The sequence below is a fragment of the Larus michahellis genome, chromosome 3, assembly GCF_964199755.1.
Source record: "Larus michahellis chromosome 3, bLarMic1.1, whole genome shotgun sequence".
NCBI classification, from domain to species: domain Eukaryota; kingdom Metazoa; phylum Chordata; class Aves; order Charadriiformes; family Laridae; genus Larus; species Larus michahellis.
The window spans coordinates 76,996,379-77,019,593 of record NC_133898.1 but is presented as its reverse complement, the minus strand read 5'-3'; the positions used below and the strand labels follow the sequence as shown (position 1 = coordinate 77,019,593).

The 23,215-nt window shown below is 40.8% G+C and overlaps 1 protein-coding gene across 1 annotated transcript in view; it reads left to right on the top strand.

Moving 5' to 3' along the window:
* The window catches only part of SLC35F1 (solute carrier family 35 member F1), a 254,185-nt gene that overhangs the window by 207,826 nt on the left and 23,144 nt on the right, over window positions 1–23,215 (top strand). Inside the window, exons 4-6 of the mRNA XM_074580877.1 lie at window positions 8,247–8,406; window positions 13,833–13,989; window positions 18,143–18,195. Of these exons, the coding sequence (XP_074436978.1) occupies window positions 8,247–8,406; window positions 13,833–13,989; window positions 18,143–18,195 (370 nt within the window). The remainder of the gene's footprint in view (window positions 1–8,246; window positions 8,407–13,832; window positions 13,990–18,142; window positions 18,196–23,215) is intronic.

Genomic DNA, 23,215 nt, shown 5'->3' with positions numbered 1-23,215 from the left:
TGTGCCCATTTTGCATATTCTTGCAGGTGAAATGCAAAAGCAGAGGTTTTTCTGCAGGAGGCATCCATGATTTTTCCTAGCACAGGATCTAATCCCCTGCATAGCTTACAGCAGCTGGGGACATGGAGAAGTTTCCAATAAGTAACCTTAAGAAAATGGTCTCCGAAGCCCATATCCAGTCATGTTTCTTAGAGAGAAGCAAAACAGAAAATAGTGGTTTTTTCTTCAGAAACACATGACTGCTGCCAGAGCTGTCTGTTCATAGAATCATAGAATTATAGAATTTTCTAGATTGGAAGGGACCTCTAAGATCATCGAGTCCAACCATCAACCTAACACTGCCAAAACCACTGCTAAACCATGTCCCATGTCATGGTCCTCGCTCCCTCAGCAGTGACACCACAAACCCTAAGGCAAAATTTTGGCAGTATCGATGTCCAGCCCTAAATCATGACATTATCAAGATCATACGCAAGAACAACAAGCAGATTATCCTCCTTCTTCCAAGAATTAAATAGGTTTTCAAAGTGAATGAACCTTTTCCCCAGATGTGAACATCTAAGCAGTCCACAAAGAGCCAGGGAGCCCTCAGTGGTATTTAAAATCAGAGGAGAAAGGGAATTAAAGGAAAGGCCATTTCAGTGGTCAGTTTGTTGGTAACTTCCTGGCATTTGTGCAGATCTTGCATCAGCACAGCTGGAGTGCATGTAACAAGAGGAGAGGATGAAGTTTGTTTTTTTTTTAAAAAGAATCAAGATGTGGTTACTTGTGTTGGCAGTGAAGTGTGTCCATGTGTAGAGAGTTGAGAGCAGAGGAACTGCGGGTTGGATGCGACCACCACCTTTCATTCAACATAACTTCAAGAAGTCACTGAATTCCTTCTGTGTACACAGAAAGTTGGAGCTGTGATAATCCTCATCTCGGGTCTTGGTGCAAGTCAGATGTAGGTGAAGGTCTTCCACTAGTGAAAGTTTTGAGGGAGTTTCTGTATTCACCAGAAAAAAGATAAAATCCTGAGAACAGATTAAAGGAACTGATGGGAGAAGTTACAGAAACATCAGTCATCTGGCCCCAAGAAAAAAATTAGAGATCTTGTGGGCAAATTACTGATTTAAAGTGTCTTCAGACTGCGAGCAGTCTTCTGGCTTTTGCTTCTTCTATGTCATGGAAATTAAACATTTTCACTTTTTTTAAAAACGAATGACATCACTAACTGATTCTTTCACCAATCTCCCTACCCGAAGTACCCTACATTTTGGTTGGATGAAAAAATTAATAGTTTTTAAATTAATTCCATGATTATATAAAAACCATACAAGAAAGTGATGAAGTTGTGGTGAGATAGCAAATAGAAACATGAAAGGCAAAAACAATGCTCCTTTTTTACTTTAATTACTTGCAATAACCCTGTCAGAAACGCGGCCAGCATCCACACCTTCCCTGCGGAAGGTTTCGGTCACAGGGTAGCGTAGTTGCCACACAGTTCCCCTGGCAGCCGGCAGCCACCTCTGTGAAGGTTCACATCTCAACTGCTGTTGTGTGTGTGTAACGTGCAGTTGACTCAGTTGTGTGTGGTATTGTGAAGGTAGTGTGAAAACCGGAATAGAAAGAGCCCTCGAATGGGCAGCAAGCCCTTTCTTCCTTTCAAAAACAAAGCAAATGTCAGAAGGTGTGTCTCTGACTGGATATAGCACTTGCTGTTCTATTAAACTTACCAGGTCGCTTGCTGAAATTCAGTAGCTGTCACATGTACTTGACAATACAGACATTGTATGGATAAAACCCTGATTTTACTGATCCCTCTGCTCTGGAGAGTGGGCTGAGTAGAGGGTGCAGCTGATTCTCTGCATGATTTGCTTGAGGGCAGCACTAATGAGAAACCCCTAATGTGAAAAAAAGGGCTTATAACTGGGGGAAAAAATTCCAATGAATGTTTTAAAAGGACGATTCAGCTCTGCTGTTCCCATAGGGAGTTTGCTGACCAGCTTTTTGATATTGCAGCAGATCAGCAGTTCACCCTCTGTATTACAGACCTTTCCTCTAAAGCTTGCCAGCTCTCCTTCCCAGTGACTAACAGTACATTCCTGCTATATATGTGCAAACACATGCTGAATTTGTGGGATCAGAGGCTGGATGTTTACTGTTAGCAAGCGACTATTTGTCTATGATTCACAAGTATAATAAAGTCAATGTAATTTAATAAACAAATAATCGGAGAAAATGCATTTCAACATTGTGTATCATCAACCGACTTAGATGCAGTGTCATATCTTTTAGAATCAAATAATAATCTTCAATCTCTATAACAACACATTGCTTTTATAATAGAAAGGATTTGCTGTAGGATGGTATATCAATAGATTTTATATTTTTGTATCCTGCCTTCTAAAGCAGCCCAGCTCAGAGCTGTGACTGAAGAAAACCGCAGACAAACGCGGCAGTGTCAAAGAACATGGTCCGCACCACGCACTTGTATCAGTTTTATTATCTTCCCATGGAAAAATAGGAAATATGTTTTCTTTTAGTTTAGTGACATCAGATAAATTCTGCGAATAAAACAGGAACCCTGATTAAAATCGGGTCACTCATTAATTTAACATAATGACAGGGTATAAGCAGTACATTTTGAGTAAGCAATTAAAAGGAAGGAAAATATCGAAGATGATTCTTACGGAAATACTGCTAAACAACTGACCTTTATGTGCTATAAATGAAATTCAAGCTAAGCGTAATTTATCTTTATTATTGTAAAAGCTTTATAGTCAGAAAAATTACAAGTAGGTATAACGTTTTTTCTTAATAGCTGAAATAACTAATAACAAACAAAAGACAGGGAAAAAAAAAGAGGAGGAAAAAAATAAACAAGAAACACCTACTGCAGATCAGGTAATCCACAATCTCACATTTTTTGTCTGTAGAATATATGTGCATTTTTTCTTCTACTAGACAGGTTTATCTGAGTAAAAAAGAAAGGCAGAGCGAATTTAGTCATGGAGAAATGAAATGTAAAGCAATACCTGAAAAATAGTTAAGCAATATACACTAGGTTATCTTATTGCTAATATTGTAGCAGCCTGATTTATTTCTGTCTACCCTATTGTTTAATTACAGGTATAAACTAAGCACAATTCAAGAGCTATAAAACGTCAGTGAACATTACCTACATTTCATGTTTTTATCTATTGATGCTGCAGTCTTCCAAATAGCAATTTGTGGATTAGACCTTGGGCTACCAGCCCCAAAGTGGCGTTTGCCAGCTGCTGTCAGCGTTGTTTGTTTGTGACAAGTTCCGTTCATGCATCCCTTCATGTTAGTGCTTAAAAGACACATCTTCACATGCTTGAAAGCATGGGTATGTTTAAATGTTTATGAAACGAGGAATTTTTAAAATCTTCCTCTAAAAGAATGTTAGGGAATTTGCATGTTGAAGTACACATGCTGCAGGTACAAACATTTTTTAAAACTGGCTATTGAAATCACATTAGCACCCTAACATATCTCATATTCACAAGAAAATGTTCTTTTTGCGTGCTTAGCCCAGAGTAAGTAAAGCAGCCTTTGTCAGAGCTCCTGTGTGTAAAGGCAGGCAAGGGCTGGATTCCAGATGCTGGGGGTTAAAAATACCTGCTGAGTCACTCTGTGTCTCTGGAGAGACAGTAGTTACCAGCTGAAAGGTCACCTCTTTATATTCTTAAATACTGTTTGCCTGAGTGACCAGAGCTCCTGATTTTGCAAAACCAAATAGTTGGTCCAGTGATGACTGAGGTTCACTTACTCACCTTTGCACAAAAAAAGAACTGGAAAGATGCTTGCAGACTCTTACTGTCTTACAGAATCACAGAATCCCAGAATGGTAGGGGTTGGAAGGGACCTTCGGAGATCATCTAATCCAATCCCCCTGCAGTTTCACCTAGAGCAGATTGGACAGGAATGCATCCAGGCGGGTTTTGAATATCTCCAGAGAAGGAGACTCCACAGCCTCTCTGGGTACCTGTTCCAGTGCTCTGTCACCCTCAAAGTAACAGATGGAATTTCCTGTGTTCCAGTTTGTGCCCGTTGCCTCTTGTCCTGTCACTGGGCACCACTGAAAAGAGTCTGGCCCCATCCTTTTGACACCCACCCTTTAGATGTTTATAAGCATTGATGACATCCCCTCTCAGTCTTCTCTTCTCCAGGCTAAACAGATCCAGGCCTCAGCCTTTCCTCATAAGAGAGGTGCTCCATTCTCCTGATCATCTTCGTAGCCCTCCACTGGACCCTTTCCAGTAGTTCCTTGTCCTTCTTGAACTGGGGAGCCCAGAACTGGACACAGTACTGCAGATGTGGCTTCACCAGGACAGAGGGGGAGGATGACCTCCCTCGACCTGCTGGCCACGTTCTTTTTAATGCACCCAAGGAGACCATTGGCCTTCTCAGCCACAGGGGCACATTGCTGGTTCATGGTCAACTTGTTGTCCACCAGGACTCCCAGGTCCCTCTCTGCAGAGCTGCTCTCCAGCAGGTCAACCCCTAACTTGTACTGGTGCATGGAGTTATTCTCCCCTAGGTGCAAGACCCTACACTTGCCCTTGTTGAACTTCATTAGGTTCCTCTTCACTCAACTCTCCAGCCTGTCCAGGTCTCTCTGTATGGTGGCACAGCCTTCTGGTATGTCAGCCACTCCTCCCAGTTTTGTATCATCAGCAAACTTGCTGAAGGTACACTCTGTCCCCACATCCAGGTTGTTGATGAATATGTTGAACTAGACTGGGCCCAGTACTGAACCCTGGGGAACACCACTAGTTACAGGCCTCCAATTAGACCCTGTGCCACTGATCATGACCCTCTGAGCTCTGCCATTCAGCCAATTCTCAATCCACCCCACCGTCCACTTATCTAACCCACACTTCCTAACCTTACCTATGAGGATGTTATGGGACAGTGTCAAAAGCCTTGCTGAAGTCAGAGTAGACAACATCCACTGTTCTCCCTCATCTACCCAGCCAGTCATGCCATCATAGAAGGCTATCAGATTGGTCAAGCATGATTTCTCCTTGGAGAATCCATGTTGATCACTCCCTTACTTAATAAGCGGTCTCTTAAAACACCTCTGTGCTTAAATGTTGCATGTGCTTTCTGCTCCGTCTTGGTTATACTTGTCTCTGAGGTGGTATGTGTATGTATGGGAAAGAGGGTGCTCAAATCTTAGGTGCCTGCCTGAGGAAGATAATGGCAGACTGTACAGTACCTCTGGTTGGTGCTGTTTTACTCATGTCCAGCTCTGAGTTAGGTGTAAGGCTGCCTCTTCTCCAATGCAAAATTAACGAAGTTGGTATACCCTACTGGCGACTCCTGTAGCACAGCAAGAAGGGAAGCCAAGTGCACTGTGGCAGGTAAAGGTAGCTTTTACTGGTGATGTATTTCAGTTGCTTTCTCCAAGGTAAGACTGATGCTTACCCACGTGAGCTTCTCCTCCACCTCGGTTTGATGCAAACTATCAGTAAGTTAGAATCACAGAACCATAGAAGAGCCCAGTTTGGAAGTGACCTCAAAAGATCATCTTATCCAACCTTTCATGGAAAAGCGAGCCTGGGTTGGGATGATCTAGCACCCTGTCCAGCTGCATCTTAAAAACCTCTGACAATGGGCACGCTACCATGTCCCTGGAGGGGTTTTTCCAGTGATTGATTGTTCTGACTGTAAAAAATTTCTTTATTATATTGAGATGAAACCTCTCCCAGTGCAACTTGTACCCGTTGCTCCATGTCTTCTCCATGTGGCTCTTTGTGAAGACACAGCCTCTGTCTTATTTGTAGCCCTACCCTAAGTGCTGGAAGACTGTGATGAGGTCAGAAAACTGTGTGAGTTAATCTTCACCTGTTCAAGGCTGCTATGGAAGGGAATGGCAGGGAGGCATTCACAGGGGTAGCTATGAGCAATGTAAGTAGTAACTGCCTCCCTGCTGTTTGGTACCACCTTCCCTCCGTCTTCAGCAGAGATGCACTGTATGCTAGCGCAGCTAATGAAGACCACATACCCAGCATGTACAGGCATGATGACACGAGCCGTGGATTGAGAGGGCAGGTGTTGAGCTGTGTCCACATCCCGTTGAAGAGTGAGCTTCTCTCAGATGTGCCGCCTATTGCTAGTATGTGCTAGGGCTGCATTGACAAAGTGCAGAAATCCACAGTGCCTGAGAAATGTGCAGCGGATGTTATCCATGCAGCAGTGACCATCTGTGCTGGTTAGGTGGGCCCCGTCCTTCCTTCCAGTGACAGGAGAAGGCCGTGTGCCACCTCGCCAGCACCACGTGCCGGGATTTAATGTGCATGCCCAGTAGTCCTGCCACCACCACTCCCTGCCCCAGGAGCTGGCTGCTCCCAGCAGCGCAACTTCTGAAGTTGTTCTTGTATATGTGGTGTCTGGTATAATCACATTTTTGCAAAGACTGGTTACTGCATATTAGCTGTGTTACGCGCTGTACACGTTACAGGCACTTCAGAGGCAGAGCAGGTGCCTTATGCAGACAAAGGAGCTTATTGTAGTTCTTTCAGACCTTGTCCCTTTTCATGTTCAGTCTGTGCAGGATGGCGTTATGAGGACTGCTGGAGGAAGTTTTCACTGTAAAGAGGTGTGACCGTGCCTTTTAGATTATTAGCTCTCATGTTATGAGAGCATTTATAAAATGCAGAACCTGCTTTTAGCACGGACCTTTCCCATTTGTAACTTCCCTCATCTGTTTTGCAGTTCTTTAGGACTGCTTGAGGCTCTCCAGAGCAGCGTGATCCCACTGCTGAACCAATTCTCTTCTGAAAGCTATTGCCACTCATTGTCTGGAGAATCTTTGGAATGGATGGGTTTCCACTGCACATTCTTGATTTTCAAACAAAGTTTCAGGGAAATTATCCTTAGTCCAAAAATTGGCTTTTATATTTTTCTGATTCCCCGGATCTAATAATTATTATATAGGTATCTCACATGTAAAGAATAATTTCCTAAGCACTGAGATTCTTGAAATCATCCAAAAATCTTGTTGTCTTCAGATAAAGCGTGGACAGACAAATAAGTTAAAAGGGATGGAATCATTATTTTATAGTACTTAGTGTGCTTATTGGTAAATCACACTGAGAGAGCAAGTAGCAAGTAATAAGCCCAAAGGGAAGAAAAACCAAATTGCATCATCTAAAATCAAGGTAACGACATCTGGAGTAGTTTTCTATACTACTACCATGGACACAGTCTCCTCCTTTGGTTGTTCCAGACTTTTTCGTTAGGAAGAAGATGAAGTCGTATAGTTCTGGTTCCTGCTATATCAATCGGCATTGAACAATACTGTACCCTGCACAAGTTGTTAAATCTCAGTCCACAGAATCGTGACTTCTAGTTATCTGTTTCCTTTTAGGAAGTAGGATTAAAGTGAAGTTTCTTTGGGTGTGTCTTACCTAGGATTTTTGTTCCCTCGTGACATACTGAGAGTTTCTAAAATGTATTTTAATTTGAAAATCTAAAGGTCCTCTCACAAACATTTGGTGCATTTCTTTTTTCGTCATGGGTTCTCTGGGTTTATTGCTGGGTGTGTCTGAAGAAAATAATTAAAGATTGTGTTTCATAACACTTCTTTGAGAAAGCTCTTACCCAGTGTCTATTGGCAAGAAGATTGAGTTTCTTGCACTGCAGGTAAGGTGGGGTTTTGTGTTCTTTTTTTCTTCAGAGGCATATGGGGCTATATTTTCAAGGAGTTAACAGTCCCCACAGGGCAGATTTTTCATAAGCATTCTGCATGCAGAAATGCCTTGATTTATATGGCCAGATACAATAAATCTGGTCAACTTGTGTATTATGAACATTCCTGCTAATTGGACCTGAAATGACTGAATTAAAGCATATGTCTAGACTGCAGGAAAACTGCCCTCAGTCTTTGCCCATTAATCACCAGAGGTGAGGACCAGATGGAGTGGTGCAGCTCTCTTTTGGCCCAGGTTTCCTTCCCATGGATTTGAAATATGCATCTGAATCCAAGAGCAAGGCAGTGCTGTTGAGTGTTACCATAGAGCAACAGCTCTCCTGAATTCGTGGAACAGTCATGAACAGAATAGTCTTATCCTCTGTCTGATGGACGACATAACCACTTGAATACACTTTCTGCCTGGTAGAAAGTGCTATTACTAGCTCAGTAGCCCTGCTCCCCTCTGCTGGACTCTATCCTAGTAATTTAGGGCAAAGCGTTAGCAGGTTAATTTGTTAATTTTTCCTCTTTTTCTTGACAGCTCCTAGACTGTTTTGTCATCCCAGTGGTGATACTGCTCTCCTGGTTCTTCTTACTGGTACGATACAAGGCAGTACATTTCATTGGGATTGTGGTCTGCATTCTGGGCATGGGCTGCATGGCAGGAGCAGATGTCCTCGTTGGGAGACAGCAAGGAGCGGGTGAGTAAGGATGGATGGGATGTGTGACCAAGTTCTGTTCAGAGAAACCATTGATCAGAACGTGTCAGATTGGGACAAAAAAATAGGAAAATTGTAAAGAAAACCTGTGCCTTCATGAATCCAAATCACTGCACCATTCAGTGTTGCTTCTTTGCCAGAAGGGACAGAGAGCAAAAATGGGTTGACACTTAGAAGTCAGCACTGCTGCAAACAGGCTTCATGGGTCCTGAGTCTGCAACACAGGTCACCCTCTGCACAGGCTGGGGGGGACAAGCAAAATTCTTGCAGTTTCATTCAGTTTTGGCTTAATTGTTTGACTTCAAACCTCAGTTGCTTCCTTTCCAAATTGGCTACATCTTTGAGTCATAAGCACCTCTCATGTCCACTGTGTACTCCTACTTCTCCTCAACTTGGCTCCTTTTTCGTCCAGAGGCAGGGTCACTGGGTAGATGCTAAAAGAAACCAAACCTACATACTAACTGTACTAATTGGGTTTTGCATACAGTCTCAGAGTAAAAGTTTGGGATTTGCCTGCATCATTGTTGAAAAGAACCTTCTTGTGTGTAAAATGTTCTTTTTTATGTGCAGCATCATATGAATAATGGGTGTGTAGCTATCAATGCAGACTAGACAGAGTTAGATTTCATTGATCAACTTCCTCTGTCACATTGATTTCTCTAGTGCCAACCCAAATGATGTGGGAAGGCTGGAAATTCTTTTCAGAGATTGTCAATTAGGCACAGTTTTCATTCTTAATTAAAAGCACTGAATTGTGAGCTGAGCATGATACACTGGGATTTAAAATTCTCGACTCAGCTTTCTGAATACAAATGCAAGTGCTGTAAGAGCTGCATTTGCCAGGATGCTACTAAATAAAACAAGAGAGTTTGTGACAGTACTTACTATATCTCCCTGCCCTCTTTTATCCCTGTCCTTTATCGTAAAAGGAGACTTTTGGTTCATTGGTCTCCTCCAGAAATCGCCTTGCCCCAGCTAAAAAGGAAAGAATATAATCCATGCTATGAAAACAACCCAGCCAAAGCTGCATTAGGAATGACTGATTTCAACACTGGGTTCCAGAGAAAACATCCTGTATCCCAGTAATCTAGAGAGTAATGTGCTAGGGCAGGTGAGTTGTGGTTCAGCAGGAGCGTGTGGGGCAGTGGATCTCAGCGGACAAGGAATAGGTTGAAGAACGCTGGCACTTTGCCATCCAACTGCAATAATTACATATTATTTGCCATATTCATTACTAAAGCACAGGTATAGCTGTTACGTAAGTTTGTCCAGAAAAATCTGTTAACATGCATTATTGCCTTTTCATTCAGACCTACACATGAAAAACTGTCCTTGCTTATTGCTACACAGAGAGGAGGAATTAAGATCAGAGCCATACACAACAGAGACTGTGGTGTTTTTCAGTGGCAAAATGATGTTATTAAGATGCAGGGATATATTTCTAAATTACCACATCCTCTTTAACAGAGTAAAATAGTTGAGCTGGTTTGATTTCTCTGTAGGGGTTAAACTATGCATTAAAAATCTACATATACAAATAAGTATTAAAGCAAAAAAAAAATAGTCTTGAAACTCTTCATTAAGGAGTTCCATGCTATTTATAGGATATTTCCCAGGACTGGGCAAAAAAAAATAAACTAATGCACCAAAACCAAAGACGCTGTATTAGTCCTCAGTAAACTCCTTTGTTTATTCTATATTTTAGGGGACAAGATCTGTTGGGATCTGTTTGCCCTGTGTGACCATACTACTTACTGTATTAGAAGTGTCAAAAGGCTCTGGTAGGCACCTACTGTATATAGCAATCTAGCCTGCAAACCATTACAGTAAGGGAAAATGAATTTAAAATGCATCATGGAGAGATTAACAGGTATTTTCCAAACTATCTGCAAGAATTAGGTATAATTTGCAGGCATGCTCTCAACTTTCAGTAAATCTATGGTAGTTTACCTCTTTTTATTGTATCCTGACTGATGTTTTGCACATTTCTCAATGGGAAAAGCAATTACTACCAAGTAGTTTGTGCTCTATCACCTACATGCCAAGTATGCCTTAAAATAACATTTTTCTGAAGTAATACCCCTGGGGTACCTTGGTACTTGTGCTTCTGTAATACACAGGAATCTAAGTAACAGGGTTCTAAGTATTTCATCCAGATTTTTTGAAGCACTTCACACCTTTAGCTTGCCACAATGTCTGAAAACCAGTCACTTCACTCCTGTTAATAAGTATATATATGTTTAGTCTAAGAGGGGACGCATTGAGACTGGTGTTTAGATATTATGATCATCATCATTACTTACAAGCAAAAGCAAAGAGAAACACCTCTTAATGCTGGGGGTTAAGGTAAAAATGTGGCCAAGCGGCCAAGTGAGAGTGTGAAAAGCAATCACACCAGAACATAATTCATTTTTAAATGATTTATGTTACACTATAGTGGTATAAGTAGTCCCCAAAACATTAACTCCTCTCTGGACTGTATGACTTCTGCTTCCAGAGAATACTAAATATACTAACAGTGATTACTGCAAAGCATGTTTTGCCAAGCATGCCTTGTGTTTTTTCAGAAGAATGATCTACGCCACTGAATTGTTCAAGTACAACTGTCTTAACCTAAAAGTCTTTCGAATGGCTCTAGTCAGGTGATACATATTTCCTTAGCAATGAAACCAGTAGATGCATGTGGACTTTACATCCATGAAAATATCTCTATTAGGATATGTCAGTCTTGGGGAAAAGTTCCAAAGTCAGTCTCTTGAAGAAGCAAAGCCATTTGACAACCAGGATGCTAGGAATTATTGGGAAAGAAACAAAAATTATAGTATAAAACATTTCTATGCCAGTATATAAAGTTTTGATGCACTGACCTCTTGAGTACCATGTGTTACTCTGATCACTGCATATCAAAAAGAAATGACCAGAAAATAAGGCTACAGAAGCAATGGAGAAAGTTGAGAAAGTTGTTCAAGGGCATAAAATGGCTTCAGGATGAAGAGACTGTAGGTAGACTGGGAATTTTCATCTCCCAGAAAAGGCAAGAAAGAAATAGAATACGATAAAGGTACATGAAGTCTTCAATGATATGGAGAAGGTCAATGCAGAATGGTTCTTAAATATTTCTCACAATGAGAAAATTATATCATTCCCAATATAATTTTGAGGTATCAGCCTTAAAAGCTAAAAACACGAAGTGTGTTTTAATCGTGCATACTTACACTGGGTAAGTTACTGCCACAGGGTGTTGTAGAGGCCAAAAATGTATGCACTTTACACAAATTAATTGAGAAATCCAATGGGACCTGTTAAGTTCAATGGTGTAACGCAACTTCCATCTCAGAAAATCCCTAATCTCCTGCTACCGGCTGATAAAAACCCCTCTGTGCTTCCCTATTTCTTTATGCTTTCCTCAGGCACCCTGTGCTGCCCAGTGCCAGAGGAGGGTCCTGAAGCTCTGACCAGATCTTAGCTTCCTCTTCTGGGATAGCCCTGAAGGTTGAGGCTCACACTCTTTGAGCACGAGTGCACTTTGGGGAGAGCCATCACGGTGTGGTGCTTGGGGCCATCCCGTCTCTGTGAAAATACTCAGCCTCTGAGCCGTCTTTGTTTCACAGATGCAAAAGGATGATATTTTTGTCTTAGCAGTTCAGGACAGCCAAGCTCTAAGGTCAGAAGCTTTTTTGGCAGTACTTCCCCGAAGCGTCAGTGAGTAGCTGCAATAAATACCAAATGAGTGAGCTCAGTGAGGGATGATTGGAGCCACTGTGGAACATCAAACACATCAGGGGTATGAAGAGGTTTTGTAAAGTGCTGATGCTTATTTTAAATGAAGAGCATCTCCTGTAGCTGATTGCAAAAGAAGGCTAAAAGGAAAATAAGTACCAAATCTTGAAAAGATAAATGGTCAAATATAAACATGCTGCCAGTCAGGGTATATGCAAAACAGAAATTCAGTGAGAGACTGTATGAGTACGTGAAAAAGAAATCTAGAAATGTTTGCTAAAGACACAAAAGCCGTATCTCCTCTGAGCTGAATAATGTTGGAGACTAAGTGTATTACTGGGAGTATTTTAAACATTTGCCCTGCTCCTATTTACCCCTAAATAACTTATACTTTGGTGTTTATAGCCAGCGTTGGAGACAGGACACTGGATAAATGAATCCTTGGTCAGTCCTCTTATGACCATTCTTATTTTCATAAATTTCTTCTTACTGGAAATTTCATAACTGCAGTTTGGAATGAAAAATGAAGGCTTAAAAGAATTACATAAAGAAAAATGCTGAAAAGATCATTTGGAACAAGTCATAATGTTTGGCTTCCATTTTTATTTACTGCAGTATTTATTTTAAAAATGAATAATTATAAAACTTAAAAAGGCATGAACTTAAAAAATAAATCAAGAGGTATTTTAAAAGAAACCAAGGTTTCTTTAAAACAAAATACAATCTAGTACTTCAACATTTCTACTGAGCCTACTGAATGAAAGGAAATTCCATTGTATCCAAGCTTTTGGAATATGGTTCTGCAGCAATGTCTGACAGATTTGTGAAGCTGTAGCTCTTGTAGGATTCATTTAACAAGCTATATGTGCAGAGGGAATCGCATACATCAGTTTGCAAAGCCAGGGCCTTGGTTTTCAACCTGGAACTTGATCGTGGTCAAATCTCCCTGCCCCCTGCCTCCCTGCCCCCCAATACCAACAGCCTCCAAGACTTAAAAAGATTTCAAACAGTCTTTGATAATACAGTGCTTTAGTAATTATATATATGTATGGAGGAACTGAAAATACAGCTTGGTGTTCATTGCGTGCATTAGATACCGCTATGTTAATTGAACGAACCTCTTTTAAAAATCTATCATTATCATCACCGTGTCTACACCCCATCCTTCCTCTCCTCTTTCTTGTCAAACAGCTTCATGTGAGAATGAGGTCGATATTGGGGTTGTAATGATTTTTTCACTCATTTCACAGGTACACGGAATTTTTCAGTTGGTTTCACATCTAAGTACTGGACATGTTTTAGACTGGTTAAATTTCAAGATGAGATGCAAACTGCTCTATATACCTGGGTCACATTCTATCTGCAAAAAAAGTAATGATAATAAAATAAAAAGGATTAAGTTACTGGAGAATGCCACTTGGTTTCTGTATTTTTTTACAGATTTTTCAGATTCTTTCAGATTCTCTTATCCACAGCAAGGAGAATGCTTTCCCTTCACCTCTGCTAGATTTTGCTGGAGTATTGAATGAGAACTGTTAAAATGACAGAACATTTGCATTCAGCTTATTAACCCAGATATGGGCTACTTAGTGACTGAGGTTTGAAATCTACAGGGAGGAACTTGCAATGGTTCTAGACAAAAGAAGGTTCTTTTGAGACATTCTGATTTTTTCCTTCTTTATTCCTAGGTGAAAATAAACTGATAGGGGATCTCTTAGTACTGGGCGGAGCAACGCTATATGGCATCTCGAATGTTTGTGAGGAGTATATCGTCCGAAATCTGAGTCGAGTGGAATTCCTGGGCATGATTGGACTCTTTGGCTCCTTCTTCAGCGGAATTCAGCTGTAAGTGAGCAGGTTTGAGCCCCAAGGTCATTCAAATAAATTCAACTGGGCCTCCATTGAGGTATTCTAACCTTCTCTTCAAAGGTAGCCATCTCCTGTGGAGAGTAGATGTCCTCTAATTCTGGAATTTTCATTGGTTTTCATATTTCAGATCAATGGATTTGAACAATAACACAAATTTGTACCTAAGTATTCTAATTCAGGGCGCCTACAGGAAAGACGGGGAAGGATTGTAGTGATAGGTTGAGGGGTAATGGTTTTAAACGGAAAGAGGGTAGATTTTAATTACATATTAGGAAGAAATTCTTTACTGTGAGGGTGGTGAGACACTGGAACAGGTTGCCCAGGGAAGTTGTGTATGCTCCATCCCTGGAAGTGTTCAAGGCCAGGCTGGATGGGGCTTTGAGCAGCCTGGTCTAGTGGGAGGTGTCCTGCCCGTGGCAGGGGGGTTGGAACTAGAGGATCTTTAAGGTCCCTTCTAACTCTAACCATTTTATGATTCTTTGACTGGTGTCCTTGAATAGTCACATGGGGAGGGAGGAGTAGAAGACACATCCTACTATGTTGTTGCTGGAAGACAAGTGGATACTTCACATGCTGGTCTGATCTGTAAATAACAAAATCTACAACTCTCTCTGGTTCTGTTTCATGCTTTTAAAAAGTCACTTAGATTTCTGAAGAGGTATAAAACACATCCACTGAGAAGGTATTTTACTGATTGGCTCATTCTGTGTATCTGCGTTATGATAAGGCAGAAATAATGAAAAAGCCTCATGAAAAAAATTGAAAAAAAAAAAGAAAAAGAAGCTGGCATTTTCTCTTCAAAATATTTAGTACTCAGGAGACTGTTGCATGGATTTCAGGAACTACTAAGTCATATCTATATCCACACACATCTAATAAGCACCTCACCTGCAAGCCTGAGAGATGGAAGCCACCTTCCAATGTTGCAATACTGTGACTGATGAAAGTGTAGTAAAAGTCACCGTGCAAGATTGACCCATTTTATGCAGATCCGTCACTGGTGCTTGTCACACAGCATAACTTTGGATTATTAGTCAAAACCAGGTTGCTTCCCTGCACATCTGAGCTACTCAGCTTCTAAAAGCAGAGACTGATCAAAACAATGACCCATCAGTTCCCACTTAATTAGTTTTATTTCTTTGGCCAGAAAGCTTATTATACTTATGTGGGATCTGAACTCATGCCTTAAAATTATTTATATTAACTGGCTGCCACACAAGCAGTTTCTTTTTAAAAAATATAGAACAAAAGAGCATGTAAATGTGCCTAGTTTATTGGCAAAAGCATTTTTGTTAGCTACAGTGTTCATGGTAGGTAGGTACTAACCGATTCTGAGGGCATCAAAGCAGTGCCCTTGTCTTGCTCTGTGTGTGTAAACTGTCATGTACATGTCTCATATTCCTGAATTTAATTATAGTGCCATTACCTCCTCTTGACCCAAGCAGTTAGTCATAATTCAGGATCTGTGAGTTATTTTGCTGGGGAGAAGAAGCTGGAGCTGGAACAAGGCATCTTTGTATACAGAGCACACAACTGGAAGGAAACAATAAGAAACTATTTCTTTGATGAAAGCCCTAAGGTTTTTCTAGTCAACCTTTGGCCCAAAAGTTCTCACCAGCATCTTTTTCTCCACCAGCCTCCACAGCTTTTTGTGGTTTTGCGGCACTTTGTGGAGCCCCGACCACACTGATCTCGTATATGTATTTTTTTAACAAGGTGGCAAGAGTTTGAATATCGGGAGAGGCCAATAACGTTTCTGCTTCTTAGTTCCATGCAGCAATTCAGCATTTTCTTACCTTTACCTGAAATGAAGAGCAGATGTCACATAGTTATGAGTTCATATATGTTTAATCTAACTAAATATACCAATTGTTTCAAAGAGAAGACAGCTCCCCTTATTACACCTCCAGACTCTTCCTTTGAAACACTACTGGCTGCTGTAGTGCAATATAGGACCTTTGGGTCCTATAAACTGAAGTAGTCTAGGGAAGGAGTGTCTCAGAAATAGGGCCATTTCCCAGCATGCCAGACACTGCGCTGGTCAAAGTTTGGTTGGCATCCACAAAGTGTCTTAACCTTCTCTTCTTCACACTGAACAAACCCTGCTGTTTCAGCATCTCCTCTTACATCATGTGCTCCAGCCGCCTGACCATTGTGACAGAGCTACACTGTATTCCCTCCAATTTGTTGATGTCTGTCTTATTCTGGGCAGCCCAAAATTTGATACAGTACTCCAGCTGCTGTCTCACAAATCATGCCCTTCAGCTTGCTGGCCAGACTCTTACTAACACAGCCCAGGATGCTGTTGGCCTTCTCTGCTCCAGGGACACATTGCTGAATCATGTTCAGGTTGAAGTCCACCACTACTCCAAGGTTTATTTCTAAAAAGCAGCTTTCTATCCCATCAGCTCCCAGCCTGTACTGTTACATAGGGTTATTCCACCTCAGGTGCAGGAGTTCCTATTGCTTTTCTTGAACTTCACAAGGTTTCTCTTGGCCCTTTTCTTCAGACTACATTGTGGGTAGTCCACTCATCCAGTCCATAGCTTTGCTAAAGCCAAGGTAGGTTACACCTCATCATCTCATCCGTTCCCTCTCCTTTATTTACTGAGCCAGTCATCTCATCATAGAAGGCAGTCAGTTTGGTCAGGTATGGTTTGCTTTTGAGAAGTCTCTGATGGCCATTTCCAGTCATCTCTTATTCATTTCCTGAAAATGTCTTCTGGGAAGATTTGCTCCATAATCTTCACAAAGGTTAGCATAAGGCTGGTCGGGCTATAGATTTTGCCCTTTTTGAAACTGGATGTTGTGTTTGTCTCTTTTCAGTCATCAGGGACCCCCTTCAATCACCACAATCTTTCAAAGATCATTGTCATTCCAATTCTTTAGTGAATCTGGCATCACAAAATGGCAATTTCTGGCAAAGTTGTTCTTACCGCTTTTTGTTTCACAGATCATAGTGAGTCACAGACCATAGCATATTGGTTTATGCTTCTTTTGTATCGGATAGGCAATAGTATGAAAGCAATGTTTCTAAATTTAAGTTATATCAAAATTTGTTTGACAGAACAAGAGACATTGCAGTTTGTTTTCATTATATTCTTCAGGAATTGCTGATAAGAGACATATGCCTTCTGCATGCAAAGACACTTATAATTTAATTATTTTTCAGAAAAAAAAAATCTTATTATTCTGTACACAGTATTAGATTTGCCACAAATCAGCAGCAAGCAAATTAGAATTTCCAGGATGCAACTCTCTAGACCAGATTAATCTGGAAGGCACTGAGTTCCTGCAGTTTTACTATTAGACTTGGTCTGCCACATACACCTTTTGTACTAGGTACTTTGTTTTTCAATCTGTGTAATTCCATGTTTTATACTTGTTTAAGAGAGTGTCCAGACTAGCATGCAGAGTTCTGCACTGCAGAAGTTATCTGCAAATCACAGATCAGAGAAAGCGGTTAGCTGAATGAAGACCTAGCTTGTGAGATATCTAATCTCCAAAGGTCTATTTGCCTGGATTGGGAAGAGCCGACTTTTAGAATTTTCTGGATCTGGATTTTTGATGTTAATATACAATGCAAAACTTACAAGATGTTGAAAGTGGACTTGTGCAGCTTGTCCCATCCATTGCTTTGTTTCCTGACTTCCATTCTGTGACTATTTGATCTCTCTTGGTGTGTAACAAATCACAGTATTCTCCCTAAAGCCAGACGGTGATATCTATTTATTTGACACTGCAGAGCTGTTCTGAAGGGTGAGTAACTCAGACAGATACATTATTAATCGTTAAAGTTCAAAAGCTTTCAGAATATTAAGTCAGAAGAGTACAAGAGGATTGAATATATAGGGGAATGGGCACTTTGGGCAGGTATATAGAGAGCTGGAAATAAACAAGTACAAATCGTATGCTATCACATCTGATTGCTGCCCTGAAGATCTTTCAAATACACGGGCACAGGGATAATGCCAGAGTGGATTAGCAAAGTCTGATTGCATTTGGTTCCTACAGAGATTTTTTGTTATAAGGTTATTTATGTTGTTTTGTCCAGCATTTGAATTGAATGAGTAGAAGTAATTTAACTTCTGTTCTCTTCCATCAAATTTTGCCTTCTCTTCTCTTATAGTGCAATCATGGAACACAAAGAGCTGTTAAAAGTTCCCTGGGATTGGCAAATAGGTAAGAAAACACTTTACCTCATTGAAGGTATTTGCTGAAGGAGGCGTGGAGACAACCAGTGTTTGGGGAGGCAGGCACAAAGTTTCACAGGAGCCAACGTTTGTGACTTTTCTGCCAGTTACTGCCAAAGGTTGAACCACATGCCTCATAACTTTTCTTAAATGATCTGTCCTCCCATTGCCATATTATGCCTCCCTTGCACCATTAGGTTAAGCATATGAATGCCGTAAGATAATTATTCAGACAGCCGTGAAGTAAAACAATAATGGGGTTCCAGTTCTAAGATTCAGTGCAACACTGGGACAAATAAATGAGGTAGTCATTAAGAGCCAAACCTTTTCAGTGAATGCCAAAGGAAGAAAATGGAACCTAACAAAAAAACTGAAAAAGTACTTGCAGCGCATACTATAGCCTCATAAACCCATTTCCAAGGGGAGCATTTCTGTATGCAAATGGTTAATTGCCTTCCAAGTGGTCTTGGTGGAATATAGCAGATGTGTCTTTTAGACAAGTTTAGGTAGCATCACGCGCAATGAAGCTCTTACGGTGTTTTGCTATGCAGTGGATTGCATTTTCCCATTTCAGTTTGGAAGCTGAGTTTATGATCTAAGACTCCCTTCTAATTAGTCCAACATTTAGGAAAGGAGAGTCCCTATAATCACTCTTTGACTGTTTAGGACAATAGAAGAAATAAAAGAACACTGATAGTATGGAGCTGATATACTTAGCGGGGGATTCAAGCTTTGGCAGTCCATTGGCAATAGCTTGTTACCTAGTTTCAGAATGAACATCAAAACGACAACTCAGAAGTGGGCAAAGGCAACTGATTATATGGGGAATCCCTGAGGGCAGGCAATACAAGTTATGGAACACATTGCTGTTTTCTTTCAACTTAGTTCACAATTTTCTCTCATCATCATAAACCTTAATAAAAACAGTGCATCTTTGTCAAAACACTGCACCTAGAAGTCTTGGAGATTTGATGGTTTAGCTGTAAAACTAAATGACAAATCAATTTAAAGTATCCACGGAGAAACACACTCAACTGTGTACTATAAGTGTATTGGCCTTCTTTAATCTGAGATAATTAGCATAATTGCATCAGTGTTCGTTTATACTTCACGGTAAGGAGCACAGGGACGCAATTAATCTGGTACTGATGGAACAAGCGATGGTCATAGTGAATTAATCTACTATCTGTGTAAATGTCATATATACTTCCATGGGAGTTCTGTTGTAACTCAATATCAGTGAAATGTGCTATTAAAATAAAGTCTTGGTCTGTGATGCCATTAAAATGTCATTGAAAGTTAGTCACTAATTCTGAAGAGTCCCTATGCTTCATAAGGAGGAGATCATCTTAGCGAGAGCATTGTAGGTATGTACTTGTTTTGTTAGAGCAATAATTGGAGATGCTGTGCAGTTGAACATGGATCAAACGGTGACAATTATGTGTAGTTTTGTGTTCTTCCCTGACGTCCACTGCACTTGGTGTGCTTTCCATTGCATTGGCAATGATACAAGATTGTCAAGTAGTGATTTGACAAATCTATGTCAGGGTGTTCACAGCCTTGTCCTGAATAGTTATCCACTGCCACAGACTCAAACCTGCAGTCCAGCAGAGTTAAATCATCAGCCTTCTGAATCGTAGAGATAAAGTCACAGCAGGCAACCTAATAAATAGCTCAAGGTGGCCTGTTGCCATATGCCATAATTGTGCTGTTAAGAATGGATGAACTACCTTTCAACTGATGTAAAATGCAAATGATTTTGGAATATGAAGATCTAAAGTCAATCTGTTATGTCTATCGGGCTGTGGCCGTCCTGGTTTTAATTTTGGAAATTCCCCTTATACGTAGCATCATCTTCACACTTAGTATAAATCAGTGTAGCTCTGCTTGAATCCGTGAAGGTTTACATATTAATACATGCTGACAACCTGACTGAAAGGATAATGATTATACTGTTCTGACTGAGTGGTTTCATATGAGACCATGACATGTTTTGTAGAGTGATACATGAAATAATAACAAATAAATTAACATCAGTTTTATTTAAGAGAAAAGCCAGTTTGAATCTCCAAGGAAGAGTTCTGTGTTACAGGGTGGCGGTGGGGGGAGGGGTGTTGAATATTTCTCAATGGTCTTTATTCCAAGAAAACAGCATGAAAAATCATAACTGATTCCATCTCCTCCCAATGAAACAATAACTTTTGGAGTAAAAACGTGAAGGATAAAACATACAACATTCAACCACCACGCTCAGGTGTTGAAATAGAAGTTCCCAAGGCATGTTGGTCTTGGTGGTACTTGGGCTATTTTAGAGCAGTATCTGGTGGCAGATCCTGCTATCTGTGTGAAGATGTCCAGTTTTAAGACAAATGAGGAGGTACTGAGGGACTAGGGCTTGTTCAGCCTGCAGAAAAGAAGGCTTTGAGGAGTTACCTACAAGGAAGTTACCAAAAGGACCGAGACAAGCTCTTCACAGCAGTGCATGGCAGGAGGGTGAGGGACAATAGGCAGAAGCTGAAATGAGAGGTTCAGAATGGATAAAAGGGAAGTCTCCATCCTCAGGGGTTTCAAGACCAGATTGGACAAAGTCTTGAGCAACTTGGTCTTATCTCACGGCTGAGCCTGGAACGAGCAGGGTTTGAACTAGAGACTTTTGAGCTCCCTTCCAGCCTGACTCACCCCACGATGCGATGATCCTAGTGACCAGTTCAAACACTTGTGAGGCATTTACACCCAAACAGGCAAAACTGGTGGCCTTACCCATCAGGGTGAGCACTGACAGACAAGATGGGATTCCTTCCATCAACTTTAGATATCTGGTATGTGGACATCTAACTTAGTTAAATAGACTCCCTTTATCATCACCAAGAATAAACAGGCAAGACAGAAATCATACTATGCTAAAGCTGATGTCTAAAAGAGGTTGGACAATCTGCCCCCTAAAATTTCCCAATCTCTTCATTCACCACCAGCCCTCAGTAAATGTCCAGACTTAGGTGTAAAGAATCCCACCCACGGCTGCCTTCATGCAGATTAAGCCTTCAGTTTGGGACAATGCCGGCACATCTGAAAGCAGACAGTTACGAATGGTGAGCTTCTCAGGGTTTAACACAGACCAGCTGATCAGCAAGATCATTCCAAAAGCACCCGCTAACTTACCAGATTGCTTCCATCCAGTGCCTGCTACAGGTAATTGGTGCTGTTGACCTAGTGCTTGGTTAGACACAGGTCCCAGCACCTGGGACTGCAGCACTAGTGGTGATTCCTAAGGCTGCCGTTAGCACTGCAGGTGTATCCAAGGAAGCTGAGGCTCCAAGACTTTGACTTAAAACTGGCCCTCTAAGAAGCAGTATCTGAAAATCATATGATGTTATTTCCAGTTTGCTTATTGTCACCACTAAATGCCGTCCAGCTGGTGAGTATTACATGTATTTTTAAGATGTAAATGAAATGCCACCTTATATTCACCTCTGATAGGACAGCTACAGTTTAAGCAATTTTTGACTGGAACTGAAATGCCCTTTGGAAGAGCAGCCTGCAAAGTGAATGTAGTTGCCTGCCAAAGAATATGAACACCAAGGCAGTAACCATAAAATTATGCTGTTAGTGAGAGCATAACCCAGGAAAGCACCTGAATACGTGTGTTAAATCCAGACTGACTAGCAGGGGCTTGGTGACCAGCTGGTGATTTGCAGACTGTACTTTGCGAATGCTGACTTCGGGTCCAGAATGGCTTTTGCACCTGACCTGTTCTTGACTTAAGCCTGGAAAAAAGCTGACTTAATGCTCATTTTCTCATTGATCAAAACTACGCTCTGGTTCATGCAGTCATTGACCTACTACAGAAGAGTTGCAGAGTTTGCATAAAGCAACTCTTTCAAGCACTGCCTAAGATTGATTCCATTGTTACCACTATACAATGCACACCTTAAAAATTTGCTGTTATTAAACCCAGTTCTTACCATGATTATCCATATTCTGGGTATAAATTCAGGTTCATTATCATACTGTAACAATTGATATAAATTCACTGACATTTTGTGACTCCTGTATTTGTTTCAGGTGAATGTACACTTCTGTTCAGGTGCTTCTAAGGGACTTGATCTATCACAGCTGATTTTGTCCTTTATATAGCTTTTCTAAAGAGTTTTTAACTAAGTGGATCCACAGGCAAATATAAATCATATGGGATTTTTTCCCCCCTCCTTCTAATTACTTTCAGGACTCGGGCAATCAGATTTTCTGCAACTTTTAGTCAATAACAACATGCTCTGAAGAGCTGGCACGAATCTAAATTTAGGCTTGTGCGCATATCAGCTGGGAATTCTGCAGCATACGGCAGCCTAAGAAATATCATTTGCATGAGAGCAGATGAGTGAAGTGTTTGCTGTTTTTTTAACTTCATATTGATTAATTTGCCTTGGGATTTATCAAGTAATAACTGAAGCAATGAATTCTTTCCCAGTAAGTTATTTAGGTTTTTAAATGAAATTAAATTTTTACTGTAATGTATTTTTATTATATTAGTGTCTAACAATCTAATTTGTGTGAGGCACTCTGTAAACATGTAGCAAGAAATACTCTCAGCTCGGAAAGCTTTATTAAGGAAGGCAGACAAAAAGTGGTAGAGGAACAGAAGCACAAAACTGTGAAGTGATTGATCAGGTTTGGTGGCAAAATAGGACTAGGACCTCTGCCACTTCAGTGCTGTCCTCATGCATTCGTCCATTGGCTCATTAACTCCTCTGCAAATACTTTTGCATTAATTTTTTGGGTCCATTCCCAGAAAATATCGTGTGCTCCATCCAACTCAGCAGAACTTAGTTGGTGTTGGGGCCATTCAGCTCCTTAAAAGACTAGATTCAATGTGTCCAAATGCATCATTTCATCCAAACCTATGTTGGACATGAGGTATTCACTAATAGTATAAGCCACCAATTCAAAACAGCACTGCTATTATGGGGACCACAGAGAGAAAACGTTGTGTCCGCTGCTGTGTAGGTATGGTT